The sequence below is a fragment of the Vipera ursinii genome, assembly GCF_947247035.1.
Source record: "Vipera ursinii genome assembly, chromosome: 2".
Classification (NCBI taxonomy): domain Eukaryota; kingdom Metazoa; phylum Chordata; class Lepidosauria; order Squamata; family Viperidae; genus Vipera; species Vipera ursinii.
Genome location: NC_139513.1, coordinates 286604375 through 286620624, shown reverse-complemented (window position 1 = coordinate 286620624; position 16250 = coordinate 286604375). Strand labels below are relative to the sequence as shown.

At 49.2% G+C, this 16250-nt stretch overlaps 1 protein-coding gene across 1 annotated transcript in view; it reads right to left on the bottom strand.

Annotated features, from left to right (window-relative positions):
* Positions 1–16250, bottom strand: part of EPG5 (ectopic P-granules 5 autophagy tethering factor) — a 68322-nt gene extending 52072 nt beyond the window's left edge. Inside the window, exons 1-9 of the mRNA XM_083353536.1 lie at positions 16121–16250; positions 14392–14532; positions 12911–13078; positions 11003–11122; positions 8547–8794; positions 7020–7160; positions 4959–5103; positions 2959–3156; positions 1550–1660 (exon numbers count right to left, since the gene is read on the bottom strand). Coding sequence (XP_083209662.1) covers positions 1550–1660; positions 2959–3156; positions 4959–5103; positions 7020–7160; positions 8547–8794; positions 11003–11122; positions 12911–13078; positions 14392–14532; positions 16121–16234 — 1386 coding nt within the window. The 5' untranslated portion in view covers positions 16235–16250. The remainder of the gene's footprint in view (positions 1–1549; positions 1661–2958; positions 3157–4958; positions 5104–7019; positions 7161–8546; positions 8795–11002; positions 11123–12910; positions 13079–14391; positions 14533–16120) is intronic.

Genomic DNA, 16250 nt, shown 5'->3' with positions numbered 1-16250 from the left:
GATAAGCTACAGGGCTTACAAAGTGAGGAAGAACCTGGCCCCTCCACTTGTGCTCAGGGTGAGACTCAGCTTTGCTGGGAAGCTGAGTCAGAATTTGAGGATGCACGGCTGGAGGACATTATAGACACTCGTAAACGCAGACAGGCCACACGAGTAGGACAGAGGGAGGCAATGGGGCGACTCCAAGGGAGCAGGAGAAGACACTGAGAAGCCACGCCTTGGGGGCCGCATAACAAAAAGGGGATGTGTGGGCAGGGCTGGTTGCTGGAGGCAACCATTTGCGAAGGACTCAACTTTCATGGGATCATGTTTTGTTTGTTTTGCCGGTGAACTATTTCCTGTTTGACTCATGCTCCGTTTTGTTTTGAACAACTCTCCGTTGGAAAACGTGTTCTGTTGCTTTTGCTTTTGGGACAATTTAGCAGGTCTGTAACTCAAATAAAAGGGGTTGGTTTTCCAGCCTCCTTATTATTTATTTATTTATTATTTATTTATTAATTGATTTTATATACCGCCCTATTCCCGAAGGACATAGGGCGGTTTACAGGGCGAATTAAACAATACAAATAAATACAATTAAAATAGAATTAAATTAAGACTAGCCCACAATTAAAACAAATTAAAATTTAAAATTTAAAATTAAATTAAAACCCCCTCAGTCCAGGCCAGAAAGCTCAAATAACCAAGTTTTCAGGTCTCGGCGAAACGAGCGAAGGTCCAGGGCAGTCCGAAGTTTCACTGGCAGTTCATTCCATAGGGCAGGCGTGCCCACAGAGAATGCCCTCCCCCTTGGAATCACCCGCCGGCATTCCCTAACCGGCGGAAACCTAAGGAGGCCCTCCCTGTGGTAGTGCACAGGACGATTTTATTTATTTTTATTTTAATTCCATTTATATCCCGCCCTTCTCCGAAGACTCAGGGCGGCTTACAAACTTAGCAGTAGCCTTCATTCGATGTATATGCCTGCTTATTAGGGCTTTCACACACACCTCAAGCGGCATTATTACAAAGTCAGCTTAATTGCCCCCAACAATCTGGGTCCTCATTTTACCTACCTCGGAAGGATGGAAGGCTGAGTCAACCTTGAGCCTGGTGGGACTTGAACCTGCACTAATTGCAGGCAGCTGGTGTTACTTAAGGAGGCATTAGCCCACTGCTCCACCAAGGCAGTGGGCTAATGCTGGCAGCAGGTGCTCCCTGAGATAATCTGGACCCATGCCATTTAGGGCTTTATAGGTCATCACCAGCACCTTGAATTATTAAAAGGGGAGTTTGTCTTTGTGAAGTAATAAAGATGTGCGCAGGCGGCGCCACCCGGTCATCCACTACAACAGAGGCCCCCAAACCTTTGGGCACCAGGGATCACCGGTTCCGTGGAGAGGTTATTTGTATACTACCTGCATCTCACGGATGGGGCTTTGCGTGTTTGTGCAGACTGGTTTTGGGCATGCTGCGGCCCGGCAGCAGTCCACGGCCCAGGGGTTGGAGACCCCTGTCCTGTAAGAGTGGTCCATAACCTTCAAGCTAATTTTAGCATTTCAACTCTTACCTGTGTGGGGTTAGCATTTCCCTCAATGAAGGAAGGTGTGATGTTGCCTGCCACAATCCAGCTGACCAAGGAAGACAGCAGCCCTTTGTCACTGTGATAGCCCAGAGCATTCTGGGAGATTTGAGGAAAAGAGAGGACAGGTGGGTGAGATAAAGCCGCCTCATTATAGGGTCCTTCCATAACAATGGAACCTAAGCAACTTGATTTATCTATCTACCATATTTAGAAGACATCCATCTCCTTCGTGGAGAGACCCCTGGACGGGGTACCAATAAAAGGTTAGCAGCACCAAAATGCAATATAAACATTTAAAATAGGGCAAGAATAGTTAAAAATGTGACATTAAAAGTTAATTAAAAGGCAGGCAGAATGCTAAGTGTGCTCCTCTTTGAGCTTCAAGCAAGATGCCAGAGCCAGACTTTAGGTATTTTCAAAAAGCCAAGGAACCGGGGGCCCACATCCCCCCACCCTGGGGGAGTATAATCCAAAGGAGGGGGGGAGTGGCAAAGAAGGCTCTCTTCCTGGACCCCACCAACCAGAATTCTTTAACTAACAAGGTCCACCATATATCTTGCTTATATACGAGGGGAGACATGATAGCAGTTTTCCAGTATCTCAGGGGCTGCCCCAAAGAAGAGGGAGTCAAGCTATTCTCCAAAGCCCCTGAAGGCAGGACAAGAAGCAACGGATGGAAACTAATCCAAGAGAGAAGCAACCTGGAACAGAGACATTTCCTGACAATTAACCAGTGGAACAACCTGCCTCCATAAGGGGTGAATGCTCCAACACTGGAAGTTTTCAAGAAGAGACTGGACAGCCATTTGTCTGAAATGGTATAGAGTTTCCCGCCTGAGCAGGGGATTGGACTAGATGACTTCCAATGTCCCTTCCAGATCTATTCTATTCCATTCCATTATATTCCATTCTGTATATTCTGTTCTATTCTATTCTATTCCATTCCATATTTCCTATTCCATTCTATTCCATATTTCCTATTTTATTCCATTCCATTCCATATTTCCATATTTCCTATTCCATTCCATTCCATATTTCCTATTCCATTCCATTCCATATTTCCTATTTTATTCCATTCCATTCCATATTTCCTACTCCATTCCATATTTCCTATTCCATTCCATTCTATCGATGTTTAAGAGGTGAAAGTGATACATCAAACCTAGGGAACTACATCCTTTCCCAGGCTGGTTTCCGTTTCACTCCAAAAGGCCTCGCTTCCAAGAACAGGAGAACAAGACTGCCACCAAAACGAGACTGCTAGCGGCTCAGAGAAGAACTGGGAAAACCCCACTCGTGGGCATCACCGTTTTATCAGGGTCGGAAATCACGACAAGCCTATTCATGGCTGGAAATCTCTGCAGGACGGTAATCCAGGAGGAAGAGCCGTGTACCTTGTGCTGCTGGTAGAGCAACTTCTGCACGCAGTCCTCCTGGTTGAACTGAAATGCAGCCTGGCACAGGCCATCCATCAGCTCGAGGACGGCTCTCTCCTTGTGCCATAACGGCTGGCTGGTCAGGAGCTGGACCCAGAATTCGAACACGGCAGCCGGGCCGATTCCGCCGGGGTGGCTGCTTATAAAAATGTGGCCCTGTCGAAAGAAAAGCAGAGAGGGCGATTATTGGGGTGGAAGATCCGAAGTCGACACAGGTTGTCCTCGAATCGCGGCCACAGTTGAGCCCCAAATTTCTGCTGCTTAAGGGAGGGAGCAGTTAAGGGAGCCGTGCCCCCATTTTATCTGGCTAAGCAAAGCGGTGAATGCTCCAAGGCTGGAGGTTTTTAAGAAGAGACTGGACAGCTATTGGTCTGAAATGGGGTAGGGCCGTAGTGGCGAACCTATGGTACCCGTGCCGCTGGTGGCACGCAGAGTCCTCTCTCTGGGCATGTGCACCATCGCCCCAGTCCTAGGCCTTCAGCTGCATTTTACAAAACCTTTTCGCTTTAGGCCTCCACTGCCGTGTGCAAAAAAAAGAGAAAGGTTCAATCAATCAATTTCAACTTCTCGCAGGAAAAAAAAGATCTTGCAAAGTTGGAATTGATTGATTGAACTTTTTAGTCCCATCCAGCCGGCCGCTACCACTGCAGCCACGCTCACCCAATGGGCCACGCCCACCCAATGGGCCACGCCCATCCGGCACCTGATGATAAGTGGGTTTTGCGTTGCAGTTTAGGCACTCGGTCTCTAAAAGGTTCGCCATCACTGGTGTAGGGTTTCCTGCCTGAGCAGGGGGTTGGACTAGATGACCTCCAAGGTCCCTTCCAATTATTATTTTAAATTAAATTAAATTAAATTTATTATTATTATTATTATTATTATTATTATTATTATTATTATTATTATTATTATTATTATTATTATTATTATTATTATTATTATTATTATTATTATTATTATTGCAGAGAAGCAACCTAGAACTAAGGAGAAACTTCCTGACAGTGAGGACAATTAACCAGTGGAACAACCTGCCTCCAGAAGCTGTGAAGGCTCCAACACTGGAAGTTTTTAAGAAGAGACTGGACAGCCATTTGTCTGAAATGGTGTAGGGTTCTCTGCCTGAGCAGGACCTCCTTCCCAGTTGTTGATGTTGTTGTTGTTATATCACTGTTGCTAAGGGGATCAGGCACTCATTAAGCGTAACGTGGCTTCCCCCACTGACTTTGCTTGCCAGAAGCTCCCTGCTGCCAACGTCATAAATACATGCTGGCTTGGAGTTATGGGGAGACTACAACAGCCCTTAAGTATAAGAACTGGCCCTACGTCCTTGCTTACGACCTGGATTGCCTGCCTGGTTAAGTGTATCGCTGCCGTTATTAAGTTAGCAACATGGTGGTTAAGTGACTCGGACTTCCCCCATTGACTTCGCTTGTCGGAAAGTCACAAAAGGGGATCATGTGACCCACGACACACTGCAACCGTCATAAATGTGAGACGGTTGCCAAGCGTCTGAATTTTGTTCACGTAACCACGGGGATGCTGCAATGGGAGTTAAGCGCGGAAACGGTCATAAGTCACTTTTTCCAGTACCATTCGCACTAGCACCGCAGCTGCGTGGGCTAAACGAGGCTCCACACGACTTAAACGGGGCGTCGCGCAGCCTAAATGGGGCACCCCGTGGCAAAAACGGGCCGGCGCTGGTGCCCACACGGTGAAAATGGGACAAGGCTAGCGAGTGTTACGTGGGCACTAGCACTGCCCCGTCTGCACTGCGTGTGTGCTTGCCGCTGCCTCGCTTGCGCGTACGTGCGCGTAAAATGCTTCCCCTTCCCCTTCGCCCCTGGTCCGCCCACTGAGAAAGGATGGGGACCTCTGTTTTATGGCATCCCAGTCCTCGTGTCTGATTGGAACCAGAAAAAGGGTCTTCAGGAACCTCTGATGCGCACCTATCTACTGACCTGAATCATGGAGTTCAACAGCTTCACGTTTTTGCCGTAACTCGTCCCAGTCAAATGCTGAGTCACCCTGTGAGTCATCTGCTGAGTCATCCCTTGGGGAACGCCACTGTCCAGCTGAAGGAACTGGTGGAAGAAGGAGAGAAACCTAGGGAAGCCACAAACAAGTTGGCCGTCTAGTTATCCGATCAATGGCAGAAGCTTCCCGATTCACAGCCCTGCCGAAATCCTCCCTCCATCGTAGCGCGAGAAGAGCAACGGCTGTAGAATGAGAGCAGCAATATAGAAGACATCCCAAAGGTGCTATTTTTTTCAGGAGGCAACTGGACTTTCTTTGTTTTTCTTGGAAGACATTTTGCTTCTCATTCAAGAAGCTTCTTCAGCTCTGGCTGGATGGTGGGGAAATGGAAGGATTTATATTCTTTGCAGTCAGCTGGTCATTAGTACTCTTCCTGAGAATCGTGGAGGCCGCTTGGAGGCTTATCTGCATCCTCAGGGTCACCTGAGTGGTGCAAACAGGTGCGGTGCCTTCTTGGGACTGCGGAAAGGACTTTGTTGTGGACTGGAGATAGATGGTGTTGTATCCCTCCCCCTTTGTTCAATTTTGACCTAGATGGGGTCCTCTCCGTCCAGAATGTGGACTTTGCTGTCTTCAAAAGAGCGACCTTTGTCTTTTAAATGCAGATGGACTGCTGACTCTTGTCCTCATGGGCTTGAACTCCTGTGTTGTGTCTTGTGTTGTGATTCAGTGTCAGCCTGTGGGTTCGGCAGTTGGGTCGGACGATTCAGAGGAGGAGGAGGAAGAGGGGTTTGGAGAGCCTGCAGAGGACAGTTCTGAGGCATCACAGAGCTCTCAGCCAGGCCCCTCCCGTCTGGTTCCTCCTCAGACCCAGCTGTGTGAGCCTGACAGCTTGGATGAAGATGACCCACAGCTGGCCTTGTTCAAGGACGCCCGAAGCAGGAGGCAGTCAAGCAGGAGTAAACAGAGGAAGGCAATGGGGCACCTCGGAAGGAGGCAAAGAGAAGCCACGCCTTGAAACTGTTTAAAAGGGGAATGTGTGGGAGGGCTGGTTGCTGAAGGCAACCGTTTGAACAGCTTCTGTTTTAGTGGTTCGTATTTTGTTTTGCTCTGTTTTGGATCTGTTTTGTGTAAATAAATTTGGCGGGCATACTTCCAGCCTGTTGCCTTTTGTAAAGGGGTTGTCCCTGACTTTTCTGCAGGGCCGGTAGTAGGCTGGAACAGAACACCTTGCATATAAATCCTTCCACTTCCCCACCATCCAGTCAGAGCTGAAGAAGCTTCTTGGGATGAGAAGCGAAACTTCTTCAAAGAAAAAAACAAGAAGGTCCACTTGCCTGCTGAAAAAAAAGCACCTCTGGGATAAGCGTGACCTGGAGGACTGAGAATCTCCCTAGGCAAAATGCAGAAGAGATTGACAATATTAAGATCTAAAGTTAAACCACAGGTGGGTTTTTCAGAGCAAGGTCAATCATCCCCTTGAAGCTTTAACCGTGGGGTTCTGCAATACAGGTTGCCCTGTTTTGGAGACCAAAACTTCCTTTGCCAAGCAAGGCAACTGTGAAGTGAATTTTGTCCCATTAAAGAGCTTTTTGCCACAGGCGTTAAGCGAATCACTGCACTTGTTAAGTGAATCGTGCAGTTGTTAAGCGAATCCGGCTTCTATCCATTGGAAGCCAGCTGGGAAAGGTCACAAACAGTCATCCCATCACCGTGGGACACCGCATAAAATACATGAATGAACCTTTATTGTCAAAAGTACAACCACGTATACATTGAGATTGGCTGAGCCTCCTTTCGTGCCCCCACCACCACAACTCACAGTGACAACAAACACGTGCCAGTTGTAACTTGGGACAGTCACTAAGTGAACGGCTGTAAGTTGAGGACTACCCGTACGACATTGCCTCGGTGATGGGACCTCAGCAAAACGTTTTTGGACATCGGGTATGTGATTCTGAGGCCTTCTGAGAAGGCTTAAGATAGCAATGGGGTGAAAAGACCCGCCAAATCATGATCAAAGCGCAAGGTAAATCTGAACTCACTTTTCGTTCTTGAGGAGGTAATAATGGCAGGGGTAGAACAGGAGTAACACTTTATCCAGGACGTGAACCACGGTTCTCAAATGCCGTGACTGTACCAGGACGCCCAAAAGGGGGATCCCTTCAGCACAGAAGCTCTCAATGCTGTCAACAGAAAGAAATTTATTTCATTTTGCAGATTCGTGGATGCTGAATCCAAGTTGGCCCGTGCAGATAAATGGACGGAAGGATAACACTTAAAACTGGGCTCCCACTGTTTTAAACCTGGTTTAAGTTTAGAGGGCAGATACGTTCTAATTCTGGATATCCCCCTTTGGGGCATTTTCTACCTTAAGCTAGATAAGAAAGTAGATGCTGAAATGCTCTACCCATTTATCCGTATTTTTATAACCTGCTCTCACCACTCTCTGCACCGCCTTCCTGTCTGAAGCAGGGAGGCTTCCAGATTGTGATGCCGTATGACAGGATGCTCTCGATCGTCCCTCTGTAGTAGTAGAAGTAGTGGAAAGAGTAGCGGAAGCTTGGAACCAACTTCCAGCAGAGGTAGTGGGTCAGTCATTAGTGACTGAGTTTAAACATGCTTGGGATAAACACATGGCTAGCATCTGGTGGTGCCGAGTCGTGGTGGCGCAGTGGTTAGAATGCAGTATTGCAGGCTAGTTCTGCCGACTGCCAGGGGTTCGATTCGGACCAGCTGAAGATCAACTCAGCCTTCCATCTTTTTCTGAGGCCAGTTAAATGAGGACCCGGATTGTTGGGGGCAATATACTGATTCTATAAACCAGGGGTCCCCAAACCCTGGTCCATGGGCCGCACTGGTCCGCAGCATGCCAGCAACCGGTCTGCCCAAACAAGGTCCTATCCGCGGGATGCAGGCAGCACACAAAACCACGCACCCTCCGGTCCACGGAAAAACCTCTCCTCACAGAACAGGTCCCTCTTGCCCTAAAGGTTGGGGGCCACTGCCGCAAGCCACTTAAGAGGGGACTGCAAAGCACTCTGAAGCGGTACGTAGGTCTAAGCGCTATTGCTATCTGATGAAAATTTTAAAAATAAAAATAAATTAAAAAGTACTCAAAGAAAAGACTCGGTGGATTACTAGGTCTATTTCTGCCACCAGTTTTCTATGTGGTTTTGTTTCCCCCTTAAACCAGAGTTCCCCAACCTTTGGGGATTGGCGGCACAGAGCGGGGGGGGGGGGGAAGGGAAGGGAGAAAGAAGGTACGGTTTCGTGGGGGGATGAACACATGCACACGTGTGGGGCCGTGAGCGCCCCTGACACTCGTGGCAAAGCACGCATGACTGGAGGCACAAACCCCCATGGTGACGCTCGAGTGGGACCGCAAATGCCCATGACACTCATGCGAGTGGGGCTGTGCATGTATGCACCGGCCAGCCACCCACGTGGCCCGGTGGCCAATAGGCCACGGCCCGGTAATGGGCTGCAGCCCACAGGTTGGGGACCTCTGTTCTAAATGACAGTTTGTTGAAGACACATTAATTCCAAGCAGAAGGAAAAGGAATCCTTACCTGTGGCCAACAGCGGACATAGCCAAGGCAAGGTAGCAGCCAATGGGGAGACTAGACCTGACTGCCTTCAGCAGTGGGTGAAAGGTGGGCGAATCTGTCAAGTCAGGGATGGGGGCTGGCGGCCAGGGTCCCTGCACGCCGTAATCGTTCCTGTGCAGCTTTAATCTCAAAATCATCCCCCACGCCCACTGGTTGAAGGAGCTTTCGGGGGTCTCGCCGTAACGGACAATGCTGGCCAGATAGGAGACCTGGTAGAGAGAGGCGACGGAAGAGAATAGCAGAGTAACAGAGTTGGAAGGGACCTTGGGATGTTTTCTAGTCCATCCCCCCTGCTCGGGCAGGAAAACCCCATTCCATTTCAGACAAAGGTTTGCCCAATGACCCACAGTTCTTCCCGAAGGAACCACAAACTTTTGCTGTTCAAAGAACTGCCCGGTTGTCAACCCAAAAGACTGCTAGCTGCTACCGTGTTTCCCCGAACGTAAGGCCTACACACCAACAATAAGCCCTAGCTTGATTTTTGGGGGTGGGCCTAATATAAGCCCTATCCCCAAAATAAGCCCTAGTTTTGAGGTGAGGCACACACCTAAAAATCAAGCTAGGGCGGGTGTGGGGCTGTCCCACCCGCCCTGCACCCGCTCACCTGGCAGCCAGCCCTGTCCTTGCAAGCCCACTTTTTCTTCTGAGGCCTCTTCTGCAGCCAGGCCGCCATTTCTCAGTCACAGGGCTTTCCGGAAGGCCTCTGCCGCCAAGAACCAAGCTATGGGTTCAAGCCGTAGCTCGGTTCTGCAAGATATCAGCAGCCGAGCACCAAGTTATGGATTGAATCCATAGCTTGGTACTCGGCTGCTTAGGCCTTCTGGAGAGGCCTGACTGCAAAATGCAGGCCCGAGTGCAGCTGCAGAAATTCCACCCCAGAAGAAGTGGACCAGCTGCGTGGGGCTGTCAGTGAGGTAAGGCTTACCGTGAAAATAAGACCTGATGCCTCTTTCAGAGGTAAAAAGAATAAAATAAGACCCGGTCTTATTTGGGGGGAAATACAGTAGTAGCTATAGGTAGTCCCCAATTTACGACCACAATTGGGCATGAACTTTCCGTTGCTAAGCAAGCCATTTGTTAAGTGAGTTTTGGCCCGTTTTACGGCCTTTCTTGCCACAAGGTTGTTAAGCGAATCTGGCTTCCCCCATTGGCTGTGCTTGTCAGAAGGCTGCAAAAGGGGATCACATGACCTTGGGACGCTGCAACCGTCACAAGTGCATGCCAGTTGCCGAGCCTCTGAATTTTGATCACATGACCAGGGGGACGCTGCAACGGTGGTGAAAAACAGACATTTAAGACGCAATGTCGTAAACTAGATCAGTTTCAATAGAAGAGAATGCTTGTAGTCCAGGGATGAATTGTGGAGTCTTCTTTGAACTGGGTTGCTTGCTTGCAGATGTTTCATTGCCCAACTAGGTAATACCATCAGGGCTAGTGAGTGTGGAATTGTGCTCCCTCTTTCTATCATTTGCCCTGCATAAACAGGGAACAAAGCCCACACGCAACAAGCACTGATGATGTTACTTAGTTGGGGAATGAAACATCTACAAGGAAACAAGCAAACTCAAGAGCGTGGAGGAGCACACATGAGAATGGAGGTCTCCAACCCTTCTCGATTGGCGGACCAGAGGGAAAGGCAGGGGGAAGCGTTTTTATGCACATGCACACAAACTGGGCTGCAAGCACACGCAATGCAAACGGGGCAGTGCTAGTGCCCGTGTGACACTCACTAGCACTGCCCCGCTTTTGCCGCTCGGGCTGCCCCTTTTTTGCTGTGCGGCGCCCCATTTTTTCCTGCACGGTGCCCCGTTTTCGCCGTGCGGCGCCCCATTTGCAGAGCGGCAGCACTAGCATGAGTGGGGGTGAGTGAGCACACACTGGCCAGTCTGTCCCGTGGCCCAGTGGTGGGATTCAAATAGGCGAACCACCGGTTCTCTGTGTGGATGCCGCTTCCAGAAGTCCATCCTGGTCCTGGGCAACAAAAAAATTAGACACCGGTTCTGCCGAAGTGGTGCGAACCGGCTGAATCCCACCACTGTATCTATCTATCTATCTATCTATCTATCTATCTATCTATCTATCTATCTATCTATCTATCTATCTATCTATCTATCTATGCATCCATCCAGTGGTGGGATTCAAATATGCGAACCACTGGTTCTCTGCGTGGATGCCACTTCCAGAAGTCCATTCTGGGCCTCAGCAAGAAAAAATTAGCTACCGGTTCTGCAGGAGTGCTGCGAATCGGCTGAATCCCACCGCTGGCAGCAGCCCATAGGTTGTGGACCCCTGCCTTAGAGCCCTTTGTTTAATTTCATTTAACCCATAAAATTGGTTGTTGTAGCAACCACGTTAAGTACGGCTTATTCCTTCAACCAGCAATGAAGGGAGAGTCGAAAGCAATGAAAGGGGGGCACCTGTTTGAAGCTTTCGGATAGGAGTCCGCTGTAGGGCTTCTGGGGGAGAAACTTCTGATACGCTTCTAAGATCATCAAGGCTACTTCCGCGTGGACTGCTGGACTGATGTGGAGGCGGCCCTGGTCAAAAAACATCTTGCTGATTTCCAAGGTAAGGAGACTTTTTTTTTCTTCTGTGGGGCTCCCTAACCGTTTGCTAATTTCATTTATTTATTGCAGCCCACAAAGCCATTCCAAAAATAGGATACAAAAAAACATTCTACGTGACGATTCATACGCTGGGCCGGTTTAAACAAAACCCAAATGACAAGAAGGAGAAAAAAAGAAAAAAAACGACAGAGTTGATTAATCGTGGTGGGTTTAAAAGAACCGTCCTGGGGTTTATTCTTTCCAACTGAAAACAAACCTAAGTGTAAGGTTTAAGTTTAAGTTTATTGAATTTATATACCGCCCTTTTCCCGTAGGACTCAGGGCGGTTTACAAGGTATTTAAAAACATCAATACAATACAAAAGTTAAAAACAACTAAAAATAATTAAATTTGATCCCTGAAAAATATAAAACCCCAATTAAAAACTCCAATTAAAAACTCTCAGCCTGGGCCAGAAAGCTCAAAGAGCCAGGTCTTCAGGCCCCGGCGGAATGATCGGAGGTCGGGGGCAGTCCTCAGCTCCATGGGCAGCTGGTTCCAGAGGGCAGGCGCCCCCACTGAGAAGGCCCTATCCCTGGGTGTCGTCCGCCGGCAGTCTTTTACCGGCGGCACCCTGAGAAGACCCTCCCTGTGGGAGCGCACTGGACGAAGGGAACTTGATGCCGGCAGCAGGTGTTCCCTCAGATATCCCGGACCCAAGCCATTGAGGGCTTTATACTGTTGACCGAGGAATCCCATAGGATAGCATTGGTCAAACTCAGCAACTTTAAGATGCGTGGATTTCATTTAGGGAGGGGGGAAGAGGGGAGAGGGAGGGGGAGAGAGATAGGGAGAGGGAGGAGAGGAGGAAGGGGAGGGGGGAGCAGGAGTGGAGAGGGGAGAGGGAGAGGAAGGAGAGGAGAGCCAGAGGAAGGAGAGAGTGAACAGGAGGGAGAGGGGAGAGGGAGAGGAGAGGAGGGAGGGGGAGAAGAGGGAAGAGGAGGGGGAGAGGAGAGGGAAGAGGAGGGGGAGAGGGAGAAGGAGAGAGGGGAAGGGGAGAAGAGAGGGAACAGGAGGGGGAGAGGGGAAAAAGATGGAGGGAAGGGGAAGGGAGAGGAGAGGGAACAGGAGGAGAGGGAGATGAAGAGAAGGGGAAGGGAGAGGAGAGGGAGGAAGGGGGAGGGGGAGGGGGGAGGGAACAGGAGGGAGAGAGGGAGAGGGAGAGGGAGGAGATGGAGGAAAGGGGGAGAGGAGAGGAGAGGGAGGGAGGGGGAGAGGGAACAAGAGGGGGAGTGGGAGGAGGAGATGGAGGGAAGGGGAAGAGGAGAGGAGGGAGGGAGAGGGAAGGAAGGGGGAGAGGAGAGGAGAGGGAGGGAGGGGAAAGGGGGAGGGGGAGAGGGAGAGGGAGAGGGAAGAGGAGGGGGGAGAGGGAGAAGGAGATGGAGGGAAGGGGGAGAGGATAGGAGAGGGAGGGAGGGGAAGGGGAAAGGGGAGAGGGAACAGGAGAGGGAGAGGGAGAAAAAGAGGGAGGGGAGGGGGAGGGGGAGGGGGAGGGGGAGGAGAGGAGATGAATGCTGGGATTCTGCTGTTCACCCTGCTTGGTTTTCTTCTTCCAAACATCTCACTACCAAATTAGAGACAGCCCTTGAAACGGTTAAAAGAAACATTGGTAAGGTAACTAGGTGAATGGCAGGATCCTAACCCGGAACCAGACAGATGCTCCGCTGGGGATGAAACAAACTCATCGCCCGCTTCCGCTCTCTGAGGTTTGATACCGACCTGCTGCTCGCGAGGGCCCCAATTCATCTCTTCCAGGATAATGCAAGCGAGCTTATTTTCAACTTCGCTCAGACTGTAATTCAGAAGCCAGCCACGGAGCAAGGCGATCTCGGAAGCCGACGGTTTCCAGAGAAGCATCGGCAGTTCTTTAAACAAATAGAGAGTCACCTAACGAGGGAAGAAGAAAAAGAAAAGGAAAAAATAAATAAGAAAAATGCGAGGACAGAACTGCACAGAGTTAGGAAGGCCATCTTTAAAGGCCCCATCCTGGAGGGAAAAAAATCGATTGAATGGGTTGCTAGAAGTCAACAAGAACCTGATGGCACGCTGTCGATTTATTAATTGACTAGACCCGGGGTAGGCAACCTGGGCTCTTTTATGACTCGTGGACTTCAACTCCCAGAATTCCTGAGCCAGCCATGCTGAGGGGAAAGGGAGAGGTTTCCAAGCTGAGCCAGGCTGGCTCAGGAATTCTGGGAGTTGAAGTCCACCAGTCATGAGGGGGCCGTGGTTCCCCCATGCTGGCTCAGGAATTCTGGGAGTTGAAGTCCACAAGTCATGAGGGGGCCGTGGTTCCCCCATGATGGCTCAGGAATTCTGGGAGTTGAAGTCCACCAGTCATGAGGGGGCCGTGGTTCCCCCATGCTGGCTCAGGAATTCTGGGAGTTGAAGTCCACCAGTCATGAAAGAGCCAAAGTTTGCGCTAGACCTTATTTAAGGCACCTTCTTGCTTAGCGATGCTGAGAAGGAAGACACCAACCGAACGTATCAGCCGGGAAGAGAAGCTCAAATGGACAAGCGGCCACGTTTTCCAAATTACAGGAATGTTATCCTCCCACGTGGCACGGGGCCAGATGACGTGAAGGTCACTGGTCACGTCTGCTCAGCCCGCCATAGTGGGTAGGCAGGGAATGCAAGGGGTCCCCTCCCTTGAGAAGGCCCATCGGGTGGGACCCAGGAGAAAGGGCTTCTCCAAGGTGGATCCCGCTCTGGGGAAGATCATCCCGGCGGAAGTAACGCTGGCCCCGCTTTGGCCACTCTCTTGAGAGGCCACGGAGACATGGCTGCCCCAGCCGGCCTGGGGACCCCAGGGGGACTCAAAAGGGGTCGGTATGATGGTCGCCACCGATGGGTTATGGGTTATGTGGTTTTGTAGTGGGGTTTTATTTCTGCAAGCAGCAGGAAGGAAGGAAGGAAGGAAGGAAGGAAGGAAGGAAGGAAGGAAGGAAGGAAGGAAGGAAGGAAGGAAGGAAAGAAAGAAAGACAGAAGGAAAGAAAGAAAGAAAGAAAGAAAGAAAGAAAGAAAGAAAGAAAGAAAGAAAGAAAGAAAGAAAGAAAGAAAGAAGGAAGGAAGGAAGGAAGGAAGGAAGGAAGGAAGGAAGGAAGGAAGGAATGAATTATCGGTCTTGGCACAGAATTTTCCTTCAGATGGGAAATTAAGTGAATTTGTGGCTTCGCTCAAAGGTTTGGGCAGTTCTTACCATGCCGACGCTTTCAATGGTCTCCCTGACTCGGTCCAGCAGGACAGAAATCATAGTTGGATGAACAGCAGTGATGGCAGCTAGGAGCTCTCGGCCAACCTTTGAAAAAGTTTCTCTTGTGGAAAGACTGACATAGGATACCTGATGGGAGATAATTTTTTTTTTAAAAATGAACATTTTAGAAACACTCTCCTCCAAACTTTAACCAGGACCTAGTGCCCTTTCCAACATCTTCTCCTTATATCAGTGGTCTTCAAAATGTGGCCCTTTTATGACTGGTGGACTTCAACTCCCAGAATTCCTCAGTCGGCCATTTTGATGAAACTGCGGGCTTGGATCCAGACTCTCAGGGGTCTTCAAAATGTGGCCCTTTTATGAGTGGTGGACTTCAACTCCCAGAATTCAACTCTGGGAATTGAAGTCCACCAGTCAGAAAAGGACCACGTTTGAAGACCCCTGACTTAAAAGGGTTCATAATGTCCACGTTTTCATTTGTTTCAGGCTTGGGGACCACAGTGGACCTGAGAAGTGACAGGAAGACGTCTACGGTTATTGACCCTGAGGAGAATTAGGCAATTATTAGGGATAGAGTGGGTCATTCCCGCCTTAAGCATGAAAGCCAATTGGCTGAGTTTGGGCCAGTCCCTCTCTCTCTCACAGCCCAACCCACCTCACAGGGTTGTTGTGGGGGAAAATAGGAGGAGGAAGTTGTGTTGGATATGTTCACCGCCTTGAGTATTTATTTGTAAAAATAATAAAGGTGGGGTGTAAATCAAAAAATAAAAATAAAATCTCCATTTCTTTGAAGATGGGTGGAGTTCAACTCCCAGAATTCTGGATGGCTGGGGAATTCAGGGAGTTGAAGGCCACTGGTCTCAAAGTTGGCCAGGTTGGACAGCCCTGACGTAAGGCCACCTCAACCTTGGGAGACATTGTACCACACCCTTCCTAACTCTGCAACCTTGGCCTTACAACCCCTGCCCTGAAAAAGCCATTGGGAAAGAATCCCACCCACCTCCAGACAGCCACTGCCTCCTCCACCTCTGAATAATAATAATAATAATAATAATAATAATAATAATAATAATAATAATAATAATAATAATAATAATAATAATAATAATAATAATAATAATACAAGGTAACCACTTGCTGAAAATTTCCCAACATGAAATAATAACAAAAGCTAACCTCTTGCTGAAAATTTCCCACTAAATGATTTCCTCCCACAGAAATAATAATAGTAATAATAATAATAATACACAAAGTAACCGCTTGCTGAAAATTTCCCAGCATAAATGATTCCCTCCCACAGAAATAACATCATCAACAATAATAATACAGTTGCAAGGGACCTTGGAGGTCACCTAGTCCAGCTCCCCTGCTCAGGCAGGAGACCCTACACCATTTCTGACAAATGGCTGTCCAGTCTCTTCTTAAAAACTTCCATTGTTGGAGCATTCACCACTTCTGGAGGCAGGTTGTTCCACTGGTTAATTGTTCCAACTGTCAGGAAGTTTCTCCTTAGATCTAGGTTGCTTCTCTCCTTGACTAGTTTCCATCCGTTGCTTCTTGTCCTGCTTTCAGGTGCTTTGGAGAATAGCTTGACTCCCTCTTCTTTGGGGCAGCCCCTGAGATACTGGAAGGCTGCCATCATGTCCCCCCTGTTCCTTCTCCATCCCTAATTCCAGCCACCATTCCTTGTATGTTTCAGCCTCTTCTTGCTCACCTCATAGATCTCCAGCACCACCACTTTCACGAAGTCCCCATCAACGTCCTCCCGCTTGGTCTGGGCCATCTGGGCAAAGGTGGTCAGCAAGCAGATCTCCTCGGAGCTGTTCATTGACTGTAGGTAGCGC